The sequence below is a fragment of the Ovis aries genome, chromosome 24 (genome assembly GCF_016772045.2).
Source record: "Ovis aries strain OAR_USU_Benz2616 breed Rambouillet chromosome 24, ARS-UI_Ramb_v3.0, whole genome shotgun sequence".
In the NCBI taxonomy this organism is placed as follows: domain Eukaryota; kingdom Metazoa; phylum Chordata; class Mammalia; order Artiodactyla; family Bovidae; genus Ovis; species Ovis aries.
The window spans coordinates 39,230,916-39,253,621 of record NC_056077.1 but is presented as its reverse complement, the minus strand read 5'-3'; the positions used below and the strand labels follow the sequence as shown (position 1 = coordinate 39,253,621).

Below are 22,706 nucleotides of genomic sequence, written 5' to 3'. Positions count from 1 at the left end.
GGCACGGCGCTGGAGCTGACAAGATGTCACTACAGGCCACCTCCCCGCAGCCCCTGGCCAGCGAGGTGACCGCCCGCTTCCCACCCGCAAGCCAAGGTGCCTCTGGTCATGGGAGGAACTTCCATCCCATGTTATCATGAAGGGCGAGGGGCAAGAAGGTGGCCACGCGATTTGCCAAAGCTAAAGCCAGGCCGCCCCCCAGCCCATGCCTGCTGCAAGGAATGAGGAAACCGCGGTCCCAGCCTCCCTCGATTCCCCCAGCCAAGTCCCGCCCCCGAGCAGCAGTGCACTGGATTTACGGCATGTGCAAACTGAACGCCAGAAAGGCATTCATAAAACCTGATGTTGTGGCAATAAAGACGCCGAGGAAATGCCTCCTGGTTCTGAGCACCGCGTTCTGCTCCTGGCGGGAGCGTCTGTGACCATGAGCCTCGTGGGCAAGTCCTCACCTGCAAGCCTGCTGAGCGATCTACTTGACTTGAAACAAAACACTCTCAGGTGTGGGACGTGTGTACAAGATGCCTGCCTGCCCACCTGCCTCCCTGAGGCTCTTATGGAGCCGCCGTCAAGATGCCAAAGGGGATTAACTTCTCACCGGAGCCCGGAATGCAGCTGCCCCTTCCGAGCAGCCCTGACCTACGACTCCTGCCCCAAGTAAACCGACGTCGTTCCCAAGGCTTTCTCTGGGGTCAGCAGCCAGGTCGGCCCCGACCTTGACAGAGCAGGGGCTGGCGGGGGTGCTCAGCTGCCCTCATACCTCTGAAAGGCACCTCCCAGACCAAGGAGCCCACACGCCCTCCCAGCTGGAGTCTCACCGTCCCCACTCAGCAAGAAGCCTGGACAAAACACGGATGAGGGGCAACAGCAGGCAGAGCCAGTGCTCCTCCGAGGGTGGGGCTGGGGCTCCCTCCCCCTTCCCGGGGCGAGGAGACAGGCTCTTGGTGGGGCTCGTGTGGAGGGCCGTAGAGCCACAGGCTTTGCAGGGTCACGTGCACGTGGGTTGTAATGTTTGTGTGTACAATTCAAGTGTGGTTTGAGACTGGAGTAAATCGATAAAAGGAAAGAAAATTAAACTCCTTGCTGCCCCCCATGTTCAGAACGAGACGGATGAACCACAGCAGGGGAGGCTGCCTCTGAGGGCCGCTCCCCTGACCAGGGCGAATCGCACCACGAGACGAAAAGACCCACGGCTGCATGCAGCCTCAGGTTGCAAGGACAAAAGCCAGGCCTGCCAGGCTGATGGGCTCACCTCCAGGCATGGTGCGCGTGTCCTCCCAGGCAACCCCACCGGGGCACCGGCCCCCATGCCCGGCTCCGCCCTCAGCAACCCCCACATCATCCTGGGCAGCAGAGGCGGGGAAGCCCCTGCCTCCCCTCACACAGCTAGCCTGGATCTCATCTAGGGTAGAAAGAGGCAGGATGTCTGGAGCCCGCACTCAGTCCACACACACTCTGAACCTGGCATCTGCGAGCTCGGCCACCTGGCCCCCACAAGGGGCAACAAAAGCTCTAGATGGCGAGAGGAAACGCTGCCCTGGATGCCGTCCCTCCTGGGGGGCCCAAGGGCACCAAGATACAGAGCTTCAGAAGGTTCAACTAGACTGACTCTCTGCCGCTCGCAGCGGCCGGAAGGGAGGAGCCACGCTGAAGAAAACTTTCTACACACACACCAGGGGATTTCCAAGGGGCGTCTGGGTACTTGAGAAGCTCAGCTGCCCCAAATGCCTTCTCCGAGCCTCCAGGGAGCAGACAAGATTTTGCTTGTCTTAAAACCATTGTGTTCAGAGAGAAAACATGCCAAAGTGTACGGTGAGCGCAGGGCCCCCAGCCCCCGGCAGCTCTGCCAGCCCCTCCCGCAGCACCAACGCACCCTCTCCAGCTGTGCTGAGCGCGTTCCTCCTGGACACGGCCTGGCTGATGTCTCAGGATGCAGACAACGTGAGTCGGGTTTGGTGAATTTCCTTCAGTCCTTGGGGCTGTGTCCAACCTGCGCCCAAAGCAATAAAGCACCCGGGCCAGGGACCACCTCCTCCATGGTTCCGTCCCGGCCAGTGGGCCACTTCCCCAGGGGACACAGTTTAAGGACCCCTTCCCAGGACCATGTTGGTAAGCCTCATTTCACACAGTTGAGTTCTTTCCTCAGGATAAATTCCAGAGACGGCCATTGGGTCCGAGGGCACAAACACGTCGACACGTCAAAAGACAGGCCCATGGAGGACTTGGACGCCATAGCAAAGAGCCAAGGGGACGTGGCCGCAGAGCGATCGGGGGCGGGGGGACGAGGAGGGGCGGCCTGTGGCGCGTCTGCCTGTGGCTGACGTGAGGGGGCAGCTGTCAGGGAGGCTGAGCCCCAAGCTCGCCACCGACACAGGACTCGACAGGGCAGCCACAGCCTCGGGACCTCAGGCCCGGCCACGGCCCAGCGGACGGAGAGGGGCGTTCTGAGCAGGCAGCTCTGAGCCTGAGGTCCTCGAGTGCGTGAGGGGGCCCCAGGGACCTCGGTCTCCACGCTTGGCCCTGCAGGTACCTCGGAGCTGGAAGGGCTCCGGGAGGGGCTGGGTGAGGCCTCGGGCTGGCAGCAGTGCTGGCTTGCTTCTTGGCCTGAGAAACTAGAAAAGAAATGAAAGTTGGCAGCCTCGGCCCCCCCGCCCCACCCAGATAAAAGTGTTATAGAAAAGCCAAAATCATAAGACCTTTTATAAAAGCTCCTCTCACTGTAACAGGGATTTTCAAGAAGCAAGGAGGTAGGCGGTGGCCAAGAGTAAAACAGGTACTAAAGCTTCCCAGAACTCAAGACGCGCTCCAGGCGGGTGTGCGGGGCATGCCCTCTGAGCTCCCCACCAAGCCTGCAGGGACCCCCAGGGCCCCTTGGGGCAGCCTGGATCCGCCTTCGTGCAGAGGAGCGGGCAGGGAGAGACCCTCCCTGTCAGGGCTCACAGGTCCCCCACCCACGTGGAGGAACAGGATTGTAGACCCCATGGGCTTAGGCCCCTGGAGCTGTAACTCGATGTGAGGCTCTTTCACCAGCAAGGCCTGAAGGAGGGGGGCTGGGGTGAAGCAGAACACAGAGCAGCTGGTTTGCGGTGTCCCTGGGGCGTTGCCCCTTCCCCCCAACAAAGACACCTCCAGGACCAACACCGCAGACTTCTCACAGCCTTCAAGAAACATCTCTGAGAGGCGCCAGAGAGAAACAGGGTACGCCCCTGCTTTTGAGACACACTGAAAGCTTCCCCGTGGTGACCCCAAGTCTCTTATAGGCTGCGTTTCATTACATTGGCCGGATGTGTCATAATTTACTTCCCAGCCTTCCTACAAATGGGGGGCTTCCCACGCGGCTCAGTGGTAAAGAGTCCACCTGCAATGCAGGAGACGTGTGTTCAACCCCTGGGTCGGGAAGATCCCCTGGGGAAGGAAAATGGCAACCCACTCCAGGGTTCTTGCCTGGAAATCCCATGGACGGAGGAGCTGGAGGGCCACAGTCCATGGAGTCGCAAATGAGTCAAGCATGAATGACGGACTAAATAGCAAGTCCTACTGATGTGCTCTTGGGTTGTGTTCCGTCTTCTGTTAAAAACAAACAGCGCTGCCGCCACCAAGAAGAGCTCGGTGTAAACCCTGCCTCAGGCCCAGCTGCAAGACGGGAGCCTGGAGCTTGGCTGGGTCAAGGCTGTGAGTTCAGCCTCCACAGAGCTGGCCCACCCGCCTCCAGTGACAGGTGGTCCCCTCCCTCCACTAACATGAGTGGGCTTTGCCTGAAGGGGTGGAAAGGGTTGCACCAACGTGCTCCAGGGGCCGTGTGGCCCCGTGTGACCAGCGCCCACATGAGACTCTGCAGCCACCCCCTCCAGGAGGTCACCACCACCTGTACCAGAGCGGACCACGGCCCGCCCCGCACTTTCCAGAAGCAGGGCTCTTCCGGCCTTTCTCACAGGGGCGGCTGGGTCCCTTCTCTGTCCCGCGCCCCCGGCTGTCTGCCTGGTGTGAAGGCTGTGTGGGGCCCGTCCCCTCGGCTGTGCAGGCAGGAGCCCAGGACACTCAGGTCTCTGCCAGTGACAGGGCCGGCAGGCCACGCTCCGTACGTGATCTTCTGTGTTGTTTTGCCTTATTTTGTTGTTTTGGCTGCACCGGGTGGTTTGTGGGATCTCGGTGCCCCGATGCGGGATGGAACCCCAGCCGTGCCAGGGAAAGCCTGGAATCGTAACCGCTGGGCCTCAGAGGCGTGCAGGTGAGCGGGCAGATGCTTCAGTCATCCTCTGAGCTTGAGGCAGGGAACCGCGCGAGAAAAGGTGGCGACAAGCCCCTCCTGGTCATGATTCCGGGTGGAACGTGTCCTGCTGTGATGTCTGAAGCTGGCGCCATCACCCTGAGCCAAGGCACCACCTGCTGGGCACCTCGCAGAAGCGCAGCCGGGACCCCATGCCCCGCAGTAGAGGCCTTGTGGGAACACAGATGCGTCCTTCCAGCGCGGGTCCCGCTACACCTCCACCGCCTCTCAGAGCCTCGGTCTCGCCACTTGAGCTGGGGCTCGGGGCGCACAACTCACAGGGCTCTGGGGCGGCGGGAACCACAGAGGCAGGACATGGCAGGAGGAGCCCATGGGGGGGGCCACGCCCCAGCACGCACAGGGCTCCGGGCACCTCAGCCGCTCAGCGGGTCCGCGCCACGGCCCCAGCCTGCAGCCAGGAAGTCTACCCAGCCAACGTCGACCTCAGGCCTGGACACCAAGGGCAGAGACACAATGGTGAGTGGGGAGTGCCCCCCCACAACACCCGGCTGTTCTCCAGGCTCCCAGGTGCAGGCTGAGAGAAGAGGGCGTCACGAGTGCAGAGTCAGCTGTGAAGGCCAGGCCAGAGCCACCACAACGTCCTGTGGACGGACGGCAGACGGCATTAAAAGGGAATGTGTGCAGATTTAACAACACACAGAGACTCCCCTGATGGAGCATTAACTCAACAAAATCAGCACAAAGCCACATAACAACTCCATCCTAGAACTGCTGGCCACTTTCAAGGGGAGCTTCCACTTGAAAACAGCTTGATCCACAGTCTAAGTTTTTAGAAAGATCGTGAACATCAGGGAGGAGAAAACTCTTGCTAGGATTTCTCCTGAGAAAGGCGACAGCAAACTGCAAGGACCGGCAACCCCACAAGGACCGTGTGGTGGGGCGGCCTGAGCCCTATGACTCCAGAGACCTCCTGGCTGATGGAGCGTCTATAACTCTGTGCCCAGCCTGGCCTCTTCCGTCACATTTCCCCATCCGCGGGACATGGAGATCTGGGAGGGGGGGCTGGGACCCCCGGGCCACACTCGACGGCTACCAGGGGCACTGCCGTGGCACCACGTTCCCTCTCCAGGGGGCCTAAGCGCTTCATGCCCCTGGGGACCCACTCGGGGCAGACGCCCCTCCCCGGGAAGGGCTGCTCCAGGTCCACACTCCAGTCCTGGGGGCTGATATACGTTCCTGCTGGACCGGTTGTCAAACTCCAGGACCCGCTAGGGAAGGACACGGCCTGGTGTGTGAACACTGCACACCTTCTGCAAAGGCCCGGATGGGCAAGGGGGACACACAGACCCACAAGGAGGCAGAATCTTGAGAGCTCTCCACCCTTGCCTACAGCCCCTCAAACACCTGCTGCTTCTAAATCTGAACGAAGTGCAGACACATGGAAGGCTGGAGATTGAGAAGACGTCTGCACAGCCCACGGAAGCAAAAGCGGGACGTGGCTCCCTTTGTAAGTGTGCTCAGTCCCGCTAACCACACACCGTGAAACAGTCAAAGCCGTAAGCTTCAGGTTACGCGTATTTACAGATCTTTTAAAAATACCATCTTCTCTGGGTTGGAAAGATCCCCTGGAGGAAGGCATGGAACCCACTCCAGTATTCTTGCCTAGAGAACCCCATGGACAGAGGAGCCTGGCAGGCTATAGTCCCTAGGGTCACACACAGTCGGACACGACTCAAGCGACTTAGCACACTTACTGAAAAAAGAAAACTCTTTAGCATCGGGAAGGGCTTCACCAGGCCTGGTTGGCAGGCACACAGCCACCAGAGGCAACTGCAGTCAACCTGTCTTGAGACTTACATGCCACCCCCAACCCTGACTTCTCCAGTGTGCGCTGGAAGGCTTAGAAACCCCAGAAGGATCTCTGCACCTGACATAGTTGGCCCTCGCAGAGGACTCCAGGGACCAGGAGAACTTCTGGAGTGCCACAGAGAGCTTCCGGAGCACATAGGTGAGAGGTCACAGGAACTGGAGTGTCCCACCGGAGTGGACCCTGCCGACATCGCTTAACTGCTTCCCTACAAATTGCAGGCGAAGCCAAGTTCACCGTTTCCTGCTAGACCGACAGCACACACTCACTTGGCCAAAGGCAGCTGCCAGGTGCCCAGGTTAACACCCACGGCAGCAGCATTTACAGGAGTCTCTGAACTTTCTGCGCACGCAGGGGTCAGGTTCACGTCTGGCAGGTGCCCCAGAGATTCCCCGCAGCTGTCATTCAAAGCCCACGGAGCTGAGTTTTATACACCAACCAAAAGGCTTTGCTGCCTGCGTTCTCGGACCGGGGGCCAGGACAAGTGGCAGGTTTAAGAGGAAGCTTAGGGCGTAGGAGGGTCAGTAGGGGAGGTTGTTGGACCCACAGCCGTAACCTGAATCCACAGTGAACACGGATGGCAGGGAAAGCCAGTAGCGGAGAGGTGGGCCCACAACAGGCGATGGCACGGCAGCTGCACTGTGGGCTCACTGGCCCCAAGCACTGCCCGTCCCTGAAAGAGCCCCGCAGTAGGGCCCACCAGGAATGAGGGGATCGACCACCACCGAGGAGCCGCGACCCGGCAACGGGCATGGAAACGATGCTCCCCGGAAACACCACGTGGACTCACGGTGCGAGGACGCGCTCACCCAGGAGCCCCGGGAGAGGCTGGCGGCATCTCACATGGGTGAGGCTGTGGGCCAGGGGCTCTCCCAGCCACAGGGGAGCTTAGGCTTGGGATGGCCATGTAGGAGAGCACGCAGCCAGGCCACTCCTGGCCACGCCCATCACTTCTAGGAAACTGCACACTGGGGAGCGGGGTTGGGAGGGCGGGAATGAGCACCAGTCAGCAAACAGCACGGGGACAGAGCCAGGCCTCTGCGGCTCGAGGTGGAGGCTCCCAGGAAAGGGGGCAGAGACCCTCGTGTGAGGCAGGGCTGGAAGCAGCCTCCCCAGGCAACCAGCTGGCCCAGAGCTCTCCAGAAGACGGCCCATCAGGCATGACAGGGGCTCTGAAGCGAACCCGTGCAGAAAAACGACCTGAGGGGGAGACAACACCCGGAGCCTAAGGCTGCAGGGTGACGGTGGCACCGTGTGGGTTCCGGGCTCTTCTCAGCTGTCCCCCGGGGACTCCTGAGAAGCCGGAGGACGAGGAGGAGGGTCCTGCCGCCTGTGAGGGCCCGCGCACTCACCTGCGGAGGAGGGCCTGCTGCAGGCTGCGGCAGGTGCTGAGCGATTCGCCGGTGAACAGATGGCATACCACCACGCGCAGGCAGCGCGCCATGAAGGCCAGCACGGCCTCGGGCTGCAGCGTCCCGCTGCGCGACACCAGGCAGAGGCGCTGCAGCGCGGAGCACTGGCTCAGCGCCTGGAAGAACTGGGCGTTGGCGCTGAAGTAGGGCTGCTCCAACCTGCGGGGAGACAGGACACGTGGCGTGAGACGGCGGGCGATGGATGTGTGTGGAGCGGGGCTCCTGTCCGGGGGCCCACAGGCCCAGCAGGCCCGCTCTGCGGGCTGCACTGCCTTCTCAGAGTGCCTGAGAGCCGGGAGGATGGGGAGGGGCATAGGGGCCAGCTGCACCGGGCACCCGGAAGATGCGCTGCAGCCCCACCCCTCGGGACCTGCGTGGGCTGTGGGGGAGAGGGCCCTTGTTTGGAAGCAGGGTCTTTGCAGACACAAATGACTTACGATGAGGCTCGCAGGACTAGGGCAGGAGCTGGTCCGATGGCCGGCCCCTCAGAGGCCAGGAGACAGCACACGGAGGTGCTCTGTGGCAGCCGGGGTGCACTGCAGGGACGTGCCCACGGCCCCAAGAATGTTCACACCGCCCGCAGTCGCCAGAGGCCGAAGGGCAGGCCTGGCACAGGCTCCCACCCACCTTGACCTGGGGCTTCCGGCCTCCTGACTGTGAGAGGATGACCCTTTGTCTTGGGTGACCCCGGTGGTGGTCGTTTGTCAGGGCAGCCCCAGGACACTGGCACAGAAGCCCGGGGCAGGGAGCTGGGGCACAAGCAGAGTTAAGATCGTTTCCTGGTAAATCACACAGGAAGACCTAGACGGCCTTACAGACAGGGGTCAGCGTGGATCCGGTCCACCTGAAAGCTTCCCACAAGGAAAACTGTTAATGAGGGTCATCCCTGGGGATCAGCACCAGGCCCCAGTGGTACTTCTCAGACATGCGTGGCTGTCGCCTGAGCTTTGACAGCTCACTGACTGTTGGGGGAGTCCACGGTCACCTGGCCCGAGCCACTTCAAGGCTGGCGACACAAGAGGGAGAGGCCGGCCAGAGACGTCCGCCCAGCGTGGGCAGAGGGCGCACAGGCGCTGCGGCAGGCGAGGAGGAGGACTTCACGGGGTGATGGAGATTCGGGCACATCTGTAGGAAACTGCAGCTCAGGGAGCTACATCTGACCCCTATGACCGACCAGGAGAACATTTTAAAGGGCGGCGAGTGGGCACCAGCCAAGGCTCCCTCTCAACCAGCCACCCAGGCCTCTGATGGCCTTTGTGCGGGCCGTTGTGGGCCCTCACCCTCCCTGTTAGCACGAGGGTGGGAGGAAGGCACAGGACAGCCCTCGGCCAGGCCATGCCTGCACTGTGGGGACACCGCCACACCTGGGGTGACACAATCCTGAGCCCTCTGGGTCCAGCCGCCCCCACCGCCAAGGCCCAGGCACTGCACAAACCACGCCCTGCATAAACGTGGTGTAACACCGCCACACTCGGGGTGACACAGCCCTGGGCCCTCTGGGTCCAGCCGCCCCCACCGCCAAGGCCCAGGCCCTGCACAAACCACGCCCTGCACAAACGTGGTGTAACACCGCCACACTCGGGGTGACACAGCCCTGGGCCCTCTGGGTCCAGCCGCCCCCACCGCCAAGGCCCAGGCCCTGCACAAACGCGGTGTAACACCTGGGACAGACGCAGACACTCTCGGTGAGCCTGGGAGGCTGGCAAGGCCTCCATCAACATGTGAGACCCAAAGGGAACCCCGAAAGGCCCGTCTTGCCCAGTAAACTGAGAGTGACTTCCTGGGCAGCCCCCAAGAAGCTGGTCTGCAGCCGGGGGCTCTCGTCATCAAAGGAGAGGCTTCCAGGACAAGCAGCAAGAACCACTGAGCCCGCTCCCCTCAGAGGCAGTGGGTCTCTGCTGGGAGCAGAAAGCCTCCAGGCGTCAGGAGAGCCTGAGCGCTCTGAATGCAGCGACGCCGTGGGCGAGGCAGACATGGGGAAGGGGCTGTCTTCCCCCTCCCCAAACGAGAGCCTGAGGGCCCGCACTCAGCCTCCTGATGCCCAGGGACACAGACAAGGCACAGGATGGAGAAGGGATTTTAAAACCAGGTCTGAGGTGATGGGATGTCTGTTCAGAGCCATCCCAAACGGGAGCCACCAGGCCCTGAAATGAAACGCAGCAGGGAGCTGGGGGCTTTAATCACATGTAGGTAGAAGTCCTAAGCTCCTAAAACGGTGGGGAACGGGGCTCCTTCTGCGCGTGATTCTGAAAGACCTCACGTTCTCTCCGGGTCCGGCAGGAAGGAAGCCCCCTGGGGCAGGGGAGACAAGCCCTGACCCAGCACTGCTGGGCTGCAGTCACCCCCCAGCCCAGCCCTGGCCGCCTGTGGGACGGCCATGCCGCCAGCCCGCGACAGACACGCTGCGGCGCCGCGGTCACTAGGTGGCGACGTGGGGCCCCGCTTCCTACTGGGGATCTCGCTGCTCAAGCAGCAAAGAGGACAGTGCGCAGGCCACACGGACTTCTCAACGCTTTTCTCTTTCCTTAATGTGCCCGCCACCCCCAGGTCGGTCCCCAAAGACGCCCGTCACAGGTGTTCACAGCAGGTGTGGTGGGCGTGGGGGGCCCATCCACTCCACCTGCGGGTGGCCAGCACTGGAGGGCCAGCCAAGCTCAGTGCATGTGACCAGCAGTGTCTGCAGCCAGGCACCAGGGCAGAGGAGGAGGAAGGGGCACTTGCCATGATTGATTGTGCCCTGGGGCGGAGTGTGTGGGCGCCCCGCCCGTCGTCCCTCACCCTTCCGCCCAGTAAGGATCTGGCCTCCACAGCTTGCTCCGTGAGGCTCTGTGGGCACAGGCAGGGGCTCAGACTCCCCTCACCGTCTGCCCACCTCTTGGGCCCCTCTCTGACCAGTGCCTGAGCCTCTGGGACACAGGCATTCAAACAGCCAACGACGAGGGCGATGTCCCAGCCTGGGCTCAGAAGCACGGCCTCCTGTGTGCTCTGCCGGGATGCCACCAAGCGCTGTCGCTCCAGCCCATGCCTACAGACCCCCCACTACACACTGTCAGACCCTGGTCAAGCCCCCAGCCCTCGAGACTCTCAGGCCTGTGCCCTCTGTCTCAGCAGGCACGTGGCAGGAATGCAAACGCTTGCCGAACTCAAGGCTGCACTCCACACCCCCCTCTGTGCCCTGGAGGCCACGGAAGGGCCCGCAGGGGCCGCGGAGGGGCGGCCGGGCCCCCTCACCTGAGGTCCTTCAGCCGCTTGCAGTGCTTCAGCATGTCCGAGAGGCCAGACATGTAGACCACCTTGCCCATCAAGCCCAGGTGGGCCAGCGAGAGCGACTGGAGCTGCTGGCACTGCAGGCCGATGCTCACCAGCCCCGAGCCCGTCAGGATGCTGGGCAGCTGGGCCAGCGTCAGGTGCCTCAGGAAGGCCAGCTGGCCGATGGCAGCCACCTCCGCGTCCCCGACGCTCTGCGCCCGGCTGCAGGGAGGCAGGGAGTTGCGGATGGCAGGCTCATTGCGCGGCATGGCGGACGAGAAGTTGGAGCCGATCAGTTCGAGGCGGTCCAGAAAGGGCACGTTCTTCAGCAGCGACCAGAACACCGAGGACGGCTGGGGGCCTGCCGGCCCAGGGAAGGGGACGGATGGCACGCCGATGCGGACCTTCTTGCCGAAGCCACGGGGCACCGCACGCATGGCGGGCGGGACAGGCGCGCGGTCGGCCCGTGGCGGGGAGTCGGCCACGGCGCAGACGGGCAGCGATAGGGAGCGCAGGCGGGGCAGCCGAGCCAGCAGCTGGCACAGGTGCTGGCCGGGGCCCTCGGGGCTGTGGTGGTGGGCGGCTGAGAGGTTGAGGTGCCGTAGGTTGGGGCAGGCCACCACCAGCGCCTCTAGGATGGCGGGGTCGATGTCGTCCTCTGCCTTGCGGAGCAGGCAGTCAGGCGCCAGGCAGTGCGCGCAGCCGCTGAGGTTCAGGCCTGCCAGGCTGCGCAGGTCCCTGCCGCCGTCGATGACACGCTGCAGGAGGTGGCCGCCGGACAGTGCGCAGCGGCTGAAGCTGAAGTAGAAGGGGCTGCTGAACTTCATGTGCTGCAGGAGGGCCGAGCCGTTGAGCCAGGACTTGGGCAGCTGCAGGGCGTCCAGCGCCACGTTGCGGGCCATGGACTCCAGCAGGTTCCGGGTGGCCCCACTCTCGGCGAAGCTGCCGGGCACGGAGATGAGGAAGGCGTGGAGGTTCTCGGGCGTGCGGTCGCTGAGCACGGCCAGGTAGAGGCGCACCACCTCCTGGTTGATGTAGCCTGGGGCCAGGCGGGCGTAGAAGACGCGCAGGTGCTGGTAGTGCGGCACGTTGCTCTGGCCCACCATGAGCTGGCCCGAGAGCACGGCGCCCTCCCGCGTGCGGTCCAGGATCTCGAAATACAGCAGCAGCTTCTCGAGGCTGGTGCAGCAGGGCACCACGCCGTACGAGGGCGTGTACAGTGTCTGCTTGAGCTCCCGCACGCGGCTCAGCGTCGCCTTGCATTCGCCGCTCAGCTGGCTGGCGTCGAAGCCGGGGCTCACGTCGATGGCCAGGGAGCGCAGGTGTGGCAGGGCCGACAGCACCTTGGAGAGGCGCAGGGAGGTCAGGGGGCAGCCCGACAGGTTGACGCGCACCAGGCCGCGGCAGCGCGCCACGTGCTCCACCGTGGCGCCCGACAGCCAGTAGCAGCCGGCCATGCTGAGCTGCTGCACGTCCCGGCCGATCTCCTTCACCAGCCGCTTCACCTTGTCCTCGCTGGCCTGCGGACGGCGGGGAGAGGGGGACAGAGCTGCTGAAGGCACCAGCATCGCCTCCACCCTCGCCCCCCCCAGCACGCACCCTCCCCTGCGACCGTCAGGGAGCCGCCTCGTTCCTCCCCACACACTCACCTCCCACCAGCAGTCAGAGCCCCAGCCAGGCGGGAGGCGAAAGTGGGGCAGCCCCTGGGGAGATGTCTGGTGGATCCCCTGAAAATCCAGAGTCGCCCCGTGACCCACAAGTCCATGGTCAGGCGTGCACACAAGAGGACTGAAAGCAGGGGCTTGGACCGACGCCAGCAGACCCTGGCTCACGGCAGCACCGTTCACGAGAATTGAAAAAATGGCCACAACCCAAGCTGTCCATTGACTGCTGAGCAGATAAGGCAGTGGGGTCTGTCCACGCGGTGCGACTCTGCTCGGCGCAGCGAGGAATGAAGAAGCCTGGCTGCTGCGACAGCACGGGGCAAGGCCTGCGGGCGGGATGCTCCAGGAGGCCCGTCATAAAGGCCACCTTCTGTCTGATCCCACTGAGGTGACAGACCCAGAAAAGGCAAGGCCAGAGAGAGCGAGCTGAACAGAGGTCGCCAGAGGCCTGGGAAAGGGGAACGGGGTTATTGCCTAAGAGTTCCAATACTTCTGTTTAAGACGATTAAAGAGACTTTCAGAAAGAGTGAAGACGGTTGCATAACCCTGTGAGTGTACTAGGGCTAACGGAATGGTATGCTTAAAATGGTTAGGAAGGGAAGTTTCATGCTATGTGGGTTTCTTTCGAATCACACAGTAGAATCGTGTCCGGAAAGCAGGCTTTGGCTCTTGCTTTCTTTTACATCACGTGCACGTTCACATGGTTACACGTTCCTCAAAAACCTGGCCTGGACGGTCAGGGAGCCACAGTATACCCAGCCCACCCAGAGACCACCAAGGCCTTCAGACAACATGGCATCGAGCGTCTGTGTGTGTGAGACTCGTGCACACGATTGTGTCTCTACAGCGATGTCCACACCTGGAACCGCCCAGGTGAAAGACACATTCTAAACACTCCAGATAAGGCCTTCCCTGGTGGTCCAGTAGATGAGACCCCAGTGCAGGGAGCGACCCCTACTCAGGGAACGAAGACCCTGCGTGCTGCACTGCGCGGCCAAAAAAAATAAATAAAAATAAAAATTTAAAAAACCTCCTCACACCTGTCAGAATGGCCATCATCAAGAAGACCAAAATAACAAGCACTGACCTGGATGCGGTAAAAAGGGAACCCTTGGACACCATTAGTGGGAATGTAAATTGATGCAACCACTAGGGAAAACAGCATGGAGGCTTCTCAAAAAATTAAAAATAGAACTACCAAATGATCTAGCAAGTCCACTTGTGGCTAATTACCCCAAGAAAGCAAGAACACTAACTCGAAAAGGTCCTCTGCACCCCCAGGCTCACAGCAGTGTTACTGACAACAGCCGAGGCATGGCAACAACTTAAGCATCCACCAGCAGATGGGCGGAAAAAGAAGGTGCGACTGAGACACACACAGTGTGGCATTCCTCTCATAAAAAAGAGAAGAAGAAAGCCTTGCCATCTGCAACAACACGGACGGCCCTTCCGGGCGTTACCCTAAGTGAGCTAAGTAATTACACTACGTGAATGAAGGAAGAGAAAGACAGACACCATAAGGTCTCACTTATATGCGGAACTAAAAAAAAAACTCATACGGTATAGGAATACAGTCAATAATGTTATAGTAACTTTCTATGGTGCGTAATCTATAAAAATATCAAATCATTATGCTGTACACCTCAAACTGATATAATAGTGTCAGTCAACTAGACGTCCATAAAAGAGAGGAAGTTTTAAAACCAAGCTCATAGATACAGCGAACAGATTGGTGATTTGGAGGGAGAGGATAATCAAAAGGCACAAACTTCCAGTTATAAACAAAGTCCTGGGGATGTGAGGCAGAGCACAGGGACCACAGCTGACCCACATTCTCATCACACAGGTGCAGACACGCTGCACATGCGAACGCTGCAAGAGAAGACCTTCAATGTCCTCCTCACGAGAAAAAAAGGTAGACCTCCAACATCCGCTGGACGATGCAGAGAGCAAGGGCGTTCCAGAAAAGCATCTGTGTCTGCTTTATTGACTGTGCCAAAGCCTTTGACTGTGTGGATCACAATAAACTGTGGAAAATTCTGAAAGAGATGGGAATACAGACCACCTGACCTGCCTCTTGAGAAATCTGTATGCAGGTCAGGAAGCAACAGTTAGAACTGGACATGGAACAACAGAATGGTTCCAAATAGGAAAAGGAGGACGTCAAGGCTGTATATTGTCACCCTGCTTGTTTAACTTCTATGCAGAGTACATCATGAGAAACACTGGACTGGAAGAAACACAAGCTGGACTCCAGATTGCCGGGAGAAATAGCAGTAACCTCAGATGTGCAGATGACACCACCCTTATGGCAGAAAGTGAAGAGGAGCTCAAAAGCCTCTTGATGAAAGTGAGAGAGGAGAGCGAAAAAGTTGGCTTAAAGCTCAGCATTCAGAAAACGAAGATCATGGCATCCGGTCCCATCACTTCATGGGAAATAGATGGGCAAACAGGGGAAACAGTGTCAGACTTTATTTTGGGGGGCTCCAAAATCACTGCAGATGGTGACTGCAGCCATGAAATTAAAAGACGCTTACTCCTTGGAAGAAAAGTTATGACCAACCTAGACAGTATATTCAAAATCAGAGACATTACTTTGCCAACAAAGGTCCGCCTAGTCAAGGCTATGGTTTCTCCTGTGGTCATGTATGGATGTGAAAGTTGGACTGTGAAGAAGGCTGAGCGCTGAAGAATCGATGCTTTTGAACTGTGGTGTTGGAGAAGACTCTTGAGAGTCCCTTGGACTGCAAGGAGATCCAACCAGTCCATTCTGAAGGAGATCAGCCCTGGGATTTCTTTGGAAGGAATGATGCTAAAGCTAAAGCTCCAGTACTTTGGCCACCTCATGCGAAGAGTTGACTCATTGGAAAAGACTCTGATGCTGGGAGGGATTGGGGGCAGGAGGAGAAGGGGATGACCGAGGATGAGATGGCTGGATGGCATCACTGACTCGATGGACGTGAGTCTGAGTGAACTCCGGGAGATGGTGATGGACAGGGAGGCCTGGCGTGCTGCGGTTCATGGCGTCGCAAAGAGTCGGACACGACTGAGTGACTGAACTGAACTGAACTGAAGGTAACGACTGTTACTTCGACATGATCATTCCCCAGTGCACACAAACAGCAAACCATCGCCATGTACACCTGAAAGTCATATAAAGTTAGATAAAAAGAATAAAGAAGACAGCAGGAGGAAACCTTCATGACCTCAGGTCTCACAAAGATTTTTTCAACAGAATACAAAAAGCAGGAGCTCAAAAATTCAACTGGACATCAGCAAAGTAAAAAACTTACACTCTTCAAAAGACCGGCCTCACCGATTCAACGGACATGCGTTTAAGCAAACTCCAGGAGATAGTGAAGGACAGGGAAGCCTGGTGTGCTGCAGTCCATGCGGTTCCAAAGAGGCAGGACACAAGTTAGTGACCGAATAACAACCAAAATGAAACATTTACACTCCTCAAAAGACACTGCTCATGAACTGAAAGGGCAAGCCGTAGACTGCGAGGAAACAGCCACAATACATCTGACCAAGGACTCGCGCCGGAGCACACACCGAACTCCCAAAACTCGCTGAGAAACAGACAGACAATAACGAGTGGGCAAGAGCCGTGTGCAGACACTTCTGAGACGAAGCACAAATTGCCCTTGCACCTGGTGAAAGAAGAGCCAGCGTCCTTCATCGGGGAAACCAAGTGAAATCCTCAGTGAGATACCAGCTCCCGTGCATCAGAATGGCCACCACCAGAGAGACGAACGGCATCAAGCGCTGGTGAGGATGCAGGCAACCTGAACTCCCGGCTGCGGCCGCTGGGCCGAGGTGGCGCCTCTGACTGTGCTCAACTTCACAGGAGGGCCTTTCACGGGTCTGCAAGCCCACTCCTGGATAACTCTCAACCTGGAAATCGGTCTCCCTCCTAGCCTGGTGCCAGGACCTAAGACCCTCCCAGAACAACACCCACCTCGCCTACACCCTGGCCCAGGAGGCTAACACCCATACTTTTAGGCCCCAGGCTTTTCACCTTGGAAAAGTCTTTCCCGCATGTGTTACAATATTGCCCTGGCTGTTTATGTCCTGGTTCTTTCACTGCAAGGCAGGCAGGGCTCTCAGCTCCCCCACCAGGGACCAAACCCGCACCCCCCCCCCGCACTGGAAGGTGGAGTCCCGACCGCTGGATCACCGGAGAGTCCCTGGGCCCAGCTTTCGTCATCCCTGCAGGCACCCCAGGCCTTGGCGGGGCGCCTTGGCGGGGCGCCTCGGCTGCCCCCCCCTCTGCCCCCGCGCCAGGCGCCACCTCTGGGCCCCTCACCTCATAGTCCTTCTGCAGCAGCACCGTGTGGGTGAGGCTCTTGTCCAAGCACAGCGCTGCGAGCTTCCGGCAGGTGCGCCGGACGTTCAGAACCAGGTCCGTGCTGGGCACGTGGCTCAGGATGTGCAGGAGGATCTCGTCGGAGAAGCCCAGCAGGTGGGTGCTGTCTGCCACCGGGGCTGCCGCGGGGGGTGCGTCGCTGTCATCGCACGTGTCCTGAAAATAAGGGGCACCAAATTCCATGGGATCCCCAAGGGCGGCCCTCAGCCAAGGGAAGTCCTCACCGTGGTCCGTGGGGAGGAGCTGTTACCAAAACTCTTAACTACAGAGCGAGAGCCCCCGACATTCTCCAAAAGCCCCCTTTCCAATCCACACACCAGGATCTCTTCAAACATAACAATCGAAGTGAAATTTCAATTTTTTTTTTTTTTTAAGAGAGATTTTTCTTCCTACCGAAGTTCCTCAGCCAAGTCTGGCAGGTTTCCAACTCAACTCACGACCATCAGCCGAGGCTGTCGTTGTGAAAGCTGCCGTTTCTCCTCCTTGGCCCAGAGTGTCAGTCTTAAAACCCTTGGGCAGGTGAATTTCATCCAGAAATAATGACACCTGGTCTTCACCCCCCAGGATCACTGTGATAGGTTAAGGAGTTACTGCGTATCAGCTCCTTAGAACAGTGCCAGACGGACACCTCTCAGCGTTGCTAAGGACGAGTAAAAGGAGAGAAGAAATGATGAAGACCTCATAATTAAGCAGCACCAACCAGACCAATGCCATTTTAAAATCTTAAAGATTCATAAAAAAAACAATGGAGGCCGCGCAGCTTCTCTCCACTTCTGGTTAGAAACCCTTGTTGCTATTTCCAGTAAGATGTCCACATGTCTTACCATTTCATTTTCTTTTCTTTTTTTTTTATTTTTTTTTTATTTTCTTCTTTTCTCCATTTCATTTTCTTTTTGCAAACATCAACAAAAGATTTTCTGCCCAAATGTGGGCTTCCCATCTTACTGATCAGTGCCTTCTACAACCAAGAGGGAGAGGGACTAGGCCTCTGTTAGTGTAACAGGAAACCCCTGAATCAAGGCCACCGGAACTGGGATTCTCTAAGAGCCCACTGAGGGGAGTGCGGGGTGGGAAAGAGGCATCCCTGTATCTTTCCAACACTTCTGGAAGGGACCCTCTTGCCTCTAAACCGACCTGACGGGGGCGCCTCTGTGACATTCCCAGTGTAGTACCCAGAACTATTTCTACCGGCTTGCCCAGTGATTCCGTCTACCAGCACCTTCTCCAGCCTGCTTCTTCGCTGGTAATACTTGCCAAGGATGGAAGCGTCAAGGCTTGGAAAGCCGTGCTGCTGCCATGGCAACCGTTAAGTCCGGGAGGAAGGGCCCCTCTGCGCACCCCATGCAGGCCCCAGGGGATTCCTGGGAGCTCTGACTGCGAGCCCCTCTGGCCTCTACATCAAGCCAAGCAAGCCCTCGCCAGGGCAGGAAACGTTTGTACGTCCAAGCTACCAGCACCGGCCCCTCCCACTTTCCCGTCCTCCTGAGAGGCGGCAGCCAGATTTGCCTTCTCTTCCCTCTTTCCTTCCTCCCACTTTTACCAAGGCAGCAGGCGGCCATCAGGCCCAAGTCCACAAGCTGCCCTGGGTCGCTGTATTCTGGGTCCAGTCTTTCGAACCATACATCACTTTCCTGAGAAATTTTCCAGGTCCAATTATCCGGGATCGCCCAGGCACATCTGTTAAAAATCAGATTCCCAGACCCCACCCTAGACCGAGGGACTCTGTCTCCCGAGAGCGAGAGCGGGTGGAACCAGCGGTGGTCATTATCAGGCGAGCTCGGTGTGCCGGGCTTCTGGGGGACAAGAGGGAAGGGCTGGGCCTCAATTCCGCCGAGCAACTCGAAGCTAACCCCTTCTGACCTCCCCCCGCGGTTCGCAGATTTATCAGAGCAAAGAGAACACGGGGGAAAACTCTCTGAGGAACGCCAGCATCATATAATTTCCGCAGTTAGGCTCCCACCCAGAAGTTACGTTAAAAAACCCCCACAAAACACACACAACAAAGCAGGAGTTGAGCAGCGGTTTCCTCCGCCCAGTCCCAGCACACGCTGCGGGATCGCGTTCTCCACGTGCTGCGCCCCCAGGGCTGCCCCGAGGCCGGCGTCCCGCGCTCCACCCCAGGCAGGCTTTCGGGGCGGCGGGCCTGTATGAGGATTTGCGCAGGCAGCAGGGCAGATCGGTTCCCCCTGGTCTCCCGAAGGCCCATGCTGGGAGGAGGCCCCATCCTGCAGGGTTTGCACCAGTAGAGTCTTCTCCCTGGAGCCGAGGCACCCCTCAGACCCCAGGAAAGGCTCTGCGGAGGCAACAGCACACAGGCGGCCTCACCAGGAGGAAGACAGGAGGCCTCTCGCTTCTTCATTCGCCAAATAAAAACGTGGGCCGCACAAGGCCCACGTCCACGCACACCCGAATACACTCGTTCCCGCTTCCCTCTGCCTCTCTGGAGAATGTGTTCTCAGCACGCGAAACTGAGGCAGTCCGATACTCCATCTTTTAAAAAAAGGTCAGGTAAGTAGTCCGAGGTCAGAGGGCAAGGATACGCAAGACAGGGCCTGATTGGCTGAGCCCGAGACCGCCCCACCCTCCACCACCGGAAGAGGGCTGCAGGGGCTTCCGGTAGGGTCCAGCCAGGGGCTTCCTGGGGTGTCCGGAAATCCCTGCTCAGAGCCAGGTGATCCTTATCAGGCACTCTTGGAAACCAGCCGGCTAGCACCGGACGACACGCTGAAAACCATTTCAAAAGTGGGGGCTCAAAAAGTGTATTCGATAAACTGTGTTACGTTCTTTTTCAGAATGTGTAATATTTCACAATTTTTTTAAAAGTTAAGCCAAATTAAGCTGAAACCTAGGTACTAGCCCCGTAAAAAAATCCCCTCCTAGGATGTTCACTGAGTGTTTATAGTCAGGCACCCAACGAAATCGCAAGGTTCAGAGATCAACTGAGGAGGTGTCTGGGATGTGCTCTAAATAACCCGAGGGGGTGCGAGGGTCAGAGACGAACCAAGACCAGTCCTGTGTTAACTATTAGCTGGGCGATGAAGCACAGGGAACTCTACTCATCACTCTCTTAATGACCTACATGGGAAAAGAACCTGAAAGAGTGGGTATATACAAATAGCTGATTCGCCTTGCTGTACACCTGAAACTAGAACACAACAGTTTAAGCCAACTACACTCCAAGAACTTTCTAGAAACTGGCCGATGAGTACATAGAGAGAAGTTCATTACAACATTCTTTTGCAAGTATGTGGAACTCTATGATGCTGTTTTTTACTCAAAGAAGCGACCTGAAAGGATGCTTCTCACGTTGCCTTCTTAAAATTTTATCTATTTATTTAGTATTAAACTCTCAGCTGCAGCATGTGGGATCTTAATTCCTGACCCGGGCGCCCTGCCTTGGGAGCAAAGAGTCAGCCACTGGACCAGCCAGGCAAGCCCCACTGCCCTCTTCATAAGTCTTTGCTTCTCTAGTTGGCAGTTTCCAGAATGGCCCCCAGTACCCAGCAGCCGGACCTCCAAGCCTTGGCACGGCTGCTCCCTCCACTCGATGACGCCCCCACCACAGAAGGGAAACTGCTACTCTGGAAACCTCAGCTCAAAGGATCCCTCCCCAGAAAGCCCTTCCAGCACCCCAGACACACTTAACTCACCCTGCTGTTGCACCGCTGCCCCAGCCACTCTTCACCCCCTCCGGCCTCATCAGGTGCGTTTTACTGCCTTGCTACCTGGCTCGTCATTCAGCCAGGAACAGCTCATGAACAGGGATCACCTTTTAATGCCCAATGGAAAGAGGCACTGAACTGGGTGTCAGTGAACCACTGCTTCAGAATCTTTTGAAGAGCTATTCAAAGTGCAGAGCCCAGCTCCTCAGAAGCACAGGAGGAGGACATCTGCATTTCAAACCCAGCAAAGACTCTCAAAATCAGACCGCCTCATTCTGGAATCAGACAGTGGGGATGGTGGCACAACCCTGTGAATACATTTTTTTAAATCACTGCATTATACACTTGAAAAGTGTCAGTTTTAAGGACTTTCCTGGCAGTCCAGTGGTTAGGACTCCATGTTTGCATTGCAGGGTGTGTAGGTTCAAACCCTGGTCGAGGCACTAAGATTTCACATGCCGTACACAGCAGCCAAAAAGTAAAAAGACACATTTTAAAAGTATATAGATTTTATGATATGCACATTATATCTCAATCAATAAGTCATAAGATCCACCCAGAGAAAGGGGCTTCCCTGGTAGCTCAGCTGGTAAAGAACCCGCCTGCAACACGGGAGACCTGAGTTCAATCCCTGGGTTGGGAAGATCCTCCGGAGGAAAGCATGGCAACCCACTGCGGTATTGTTGCCTGGAGAATCCCCATGGACAGAGGAGCCAGGCGGGCCACAGCCCATGGGGTCGCAAAAAGTCGGACATGCCTGAGCGACTAAGCACAGCAGAGAAAGGGACCTCATCTCCACATCCAGGATAGAACAAGACTCCCCTCTCTCTTCTCAAGCCAAGAGATGCTCACGATGTGACAGGAGGCTTCACTGGGCAGCTCCCCAACATGTACTTCAAGAAACAGAGGGGCCTTTGCACCAGGACCGCATAAGACCACAGCAGCAGATGCCCTCCACGCCTCGCCCCCACCCCGCCCCCACTCACTAAGCACATGCAACTAACCAGAATCTGCTAACACGGCCAGTCCACCCCCGGGGACTCTTCCTGGGGAGCAAGTACTCCCTGGCCCTTCAAGGCTACCACCAGTGTGTGTGTGTGTGTGTGTGTGTGTGTGTGTGTGTGTGTTGGGGGGGGGGCACACAGCCTCCCTCTCAACCTAGGGGCCACCTCTGACCCAAATTCACTTGAAGACCTGTCAGTAACCCTAGCTACGTTCCATTTACCCATGCCCCATCTACTCCAGTTAAGCAAGCCCGTAAGACTCAGGAAGTTCACTCACTGGTTGCTGGTCCCCGACAAGAGCCACGAACACAGCTGCACACAAGTATACGTAAAAGTAGGAAGGAAGCAGCAAATGGGAAGGCCCTAGTCAGGGTCCAGACCCCCACTCCCTGGTCTACAGAGAAAACACCCTGCACATTACAGGAACTCGGCGGGATTCTCTGTCGGACCCAGACTGTGGAGCACTCAGAATTAAGTCATAAGGCCCCCAGGTGAAATGGTTTTCCTCCACTACCCCCCACCCACCCCCAAGTCACACAACAAGCAGGCTCAGAGAAAAGTGGGCTGGGCTGAAACTGAACATTCAGCGACAGAGGATGGGATGGGAAGCTGGCAGGGAGGAGGAACATCTCAGAGCTCCAAGGGTTGAGCCAAGGCCCGGGGCAGGGAGGGCCGGGGAGGCGCAGAGGAGCTGTAAACTCTAGGAAAGCAGGGAGCGGGGAGAGGTCTGCCCATCAGGATGAGGAACTCGGAAAGGGACAGAAAACCGAAGGTTGAGAGAGCTTACACCTTCAGATACAGGGTGAGGTCCTACGGGGCGGGACGGGTCACGGATGGGGCAACGGGTAAGGCCAGCGACGGGATGGGAAGGAGCCGGCGAGGCCAAGGCCAGGTCGGGATAGCAAGGACCAAGCCAGGCCGACGCCAGTGTCGGAGTGTGAACGACCGCCCGGGGCCGCGGTTGGGGAACCAGATGGGAAGCACAGAGCCAACCGAGGTGGGGACGGGAAGGATGGAGCGGGACAGGGAACGAAATGGAAAGGACGCAGGGGAACCGAAGTCGCGGTGGGGAGAACCGAGCTGGGCCAAAGCCGCCGGACAGGGAGGAGGGTGGAGAGAGGCGCCGGCCGTACCTCTCCAGAGCTGGCCATGTCGAGGGCGGGCCGAGCCGCTGCCTCCGGAGCCAGAGCTCCGGGGCCTCCCGCCTGGCTGGCCAGGGATGCTCAAAGCCGGCGCGTCCGCAGCTCCACAGAG

The 22,706-nt window shown here is 58.4% G+C and overlaps 1 protein-coding gene across 4 annotated transcripts in view; it reads right to left on the bottom strand.

Annotated features, from left to right (window-relative positions):
- Window positions 1-22,706, bottom strand: part of FBXL18 (F-box and leucine rich repeat protein 18) — a 65,914-nt gene extending 43,208 nt beyond the window's left edge. For 3 of the 4 annotated variants that reach the window (XR_009598339.1, XM_060405739.1, XM_027961637.2), the window contains exons 1-4: window positions 22,586-22,706; window positions 16,727-16,942; window positions 10,736-12,273; window positions 7,445-7,663 (exon numbers count right to left, since the gene is read on the bottom strand). Coding sequence is in view for 2 of the 4 variants with exons in the window: in XM_060405739.1 (XP_060261722.1) it covers window positions 7,445-7,663; window positions 10,736-12,273; window positions 16,727-16,942; window positions 22,586-22,603 (1,991 nt within the window). In the remaining 2 variants the exon portion in view is untranslated. Of the gene's footprint in view, window positions 1-1,870; window positions 2,610-7,444; window positions 7,664-10,735; window positions 12,274-16,726; window positions 16,943-22,585 lie in introns of all 4 variants that reach the window. The other variant, XR_006057952.1, reaches the window with a different exon arrangement.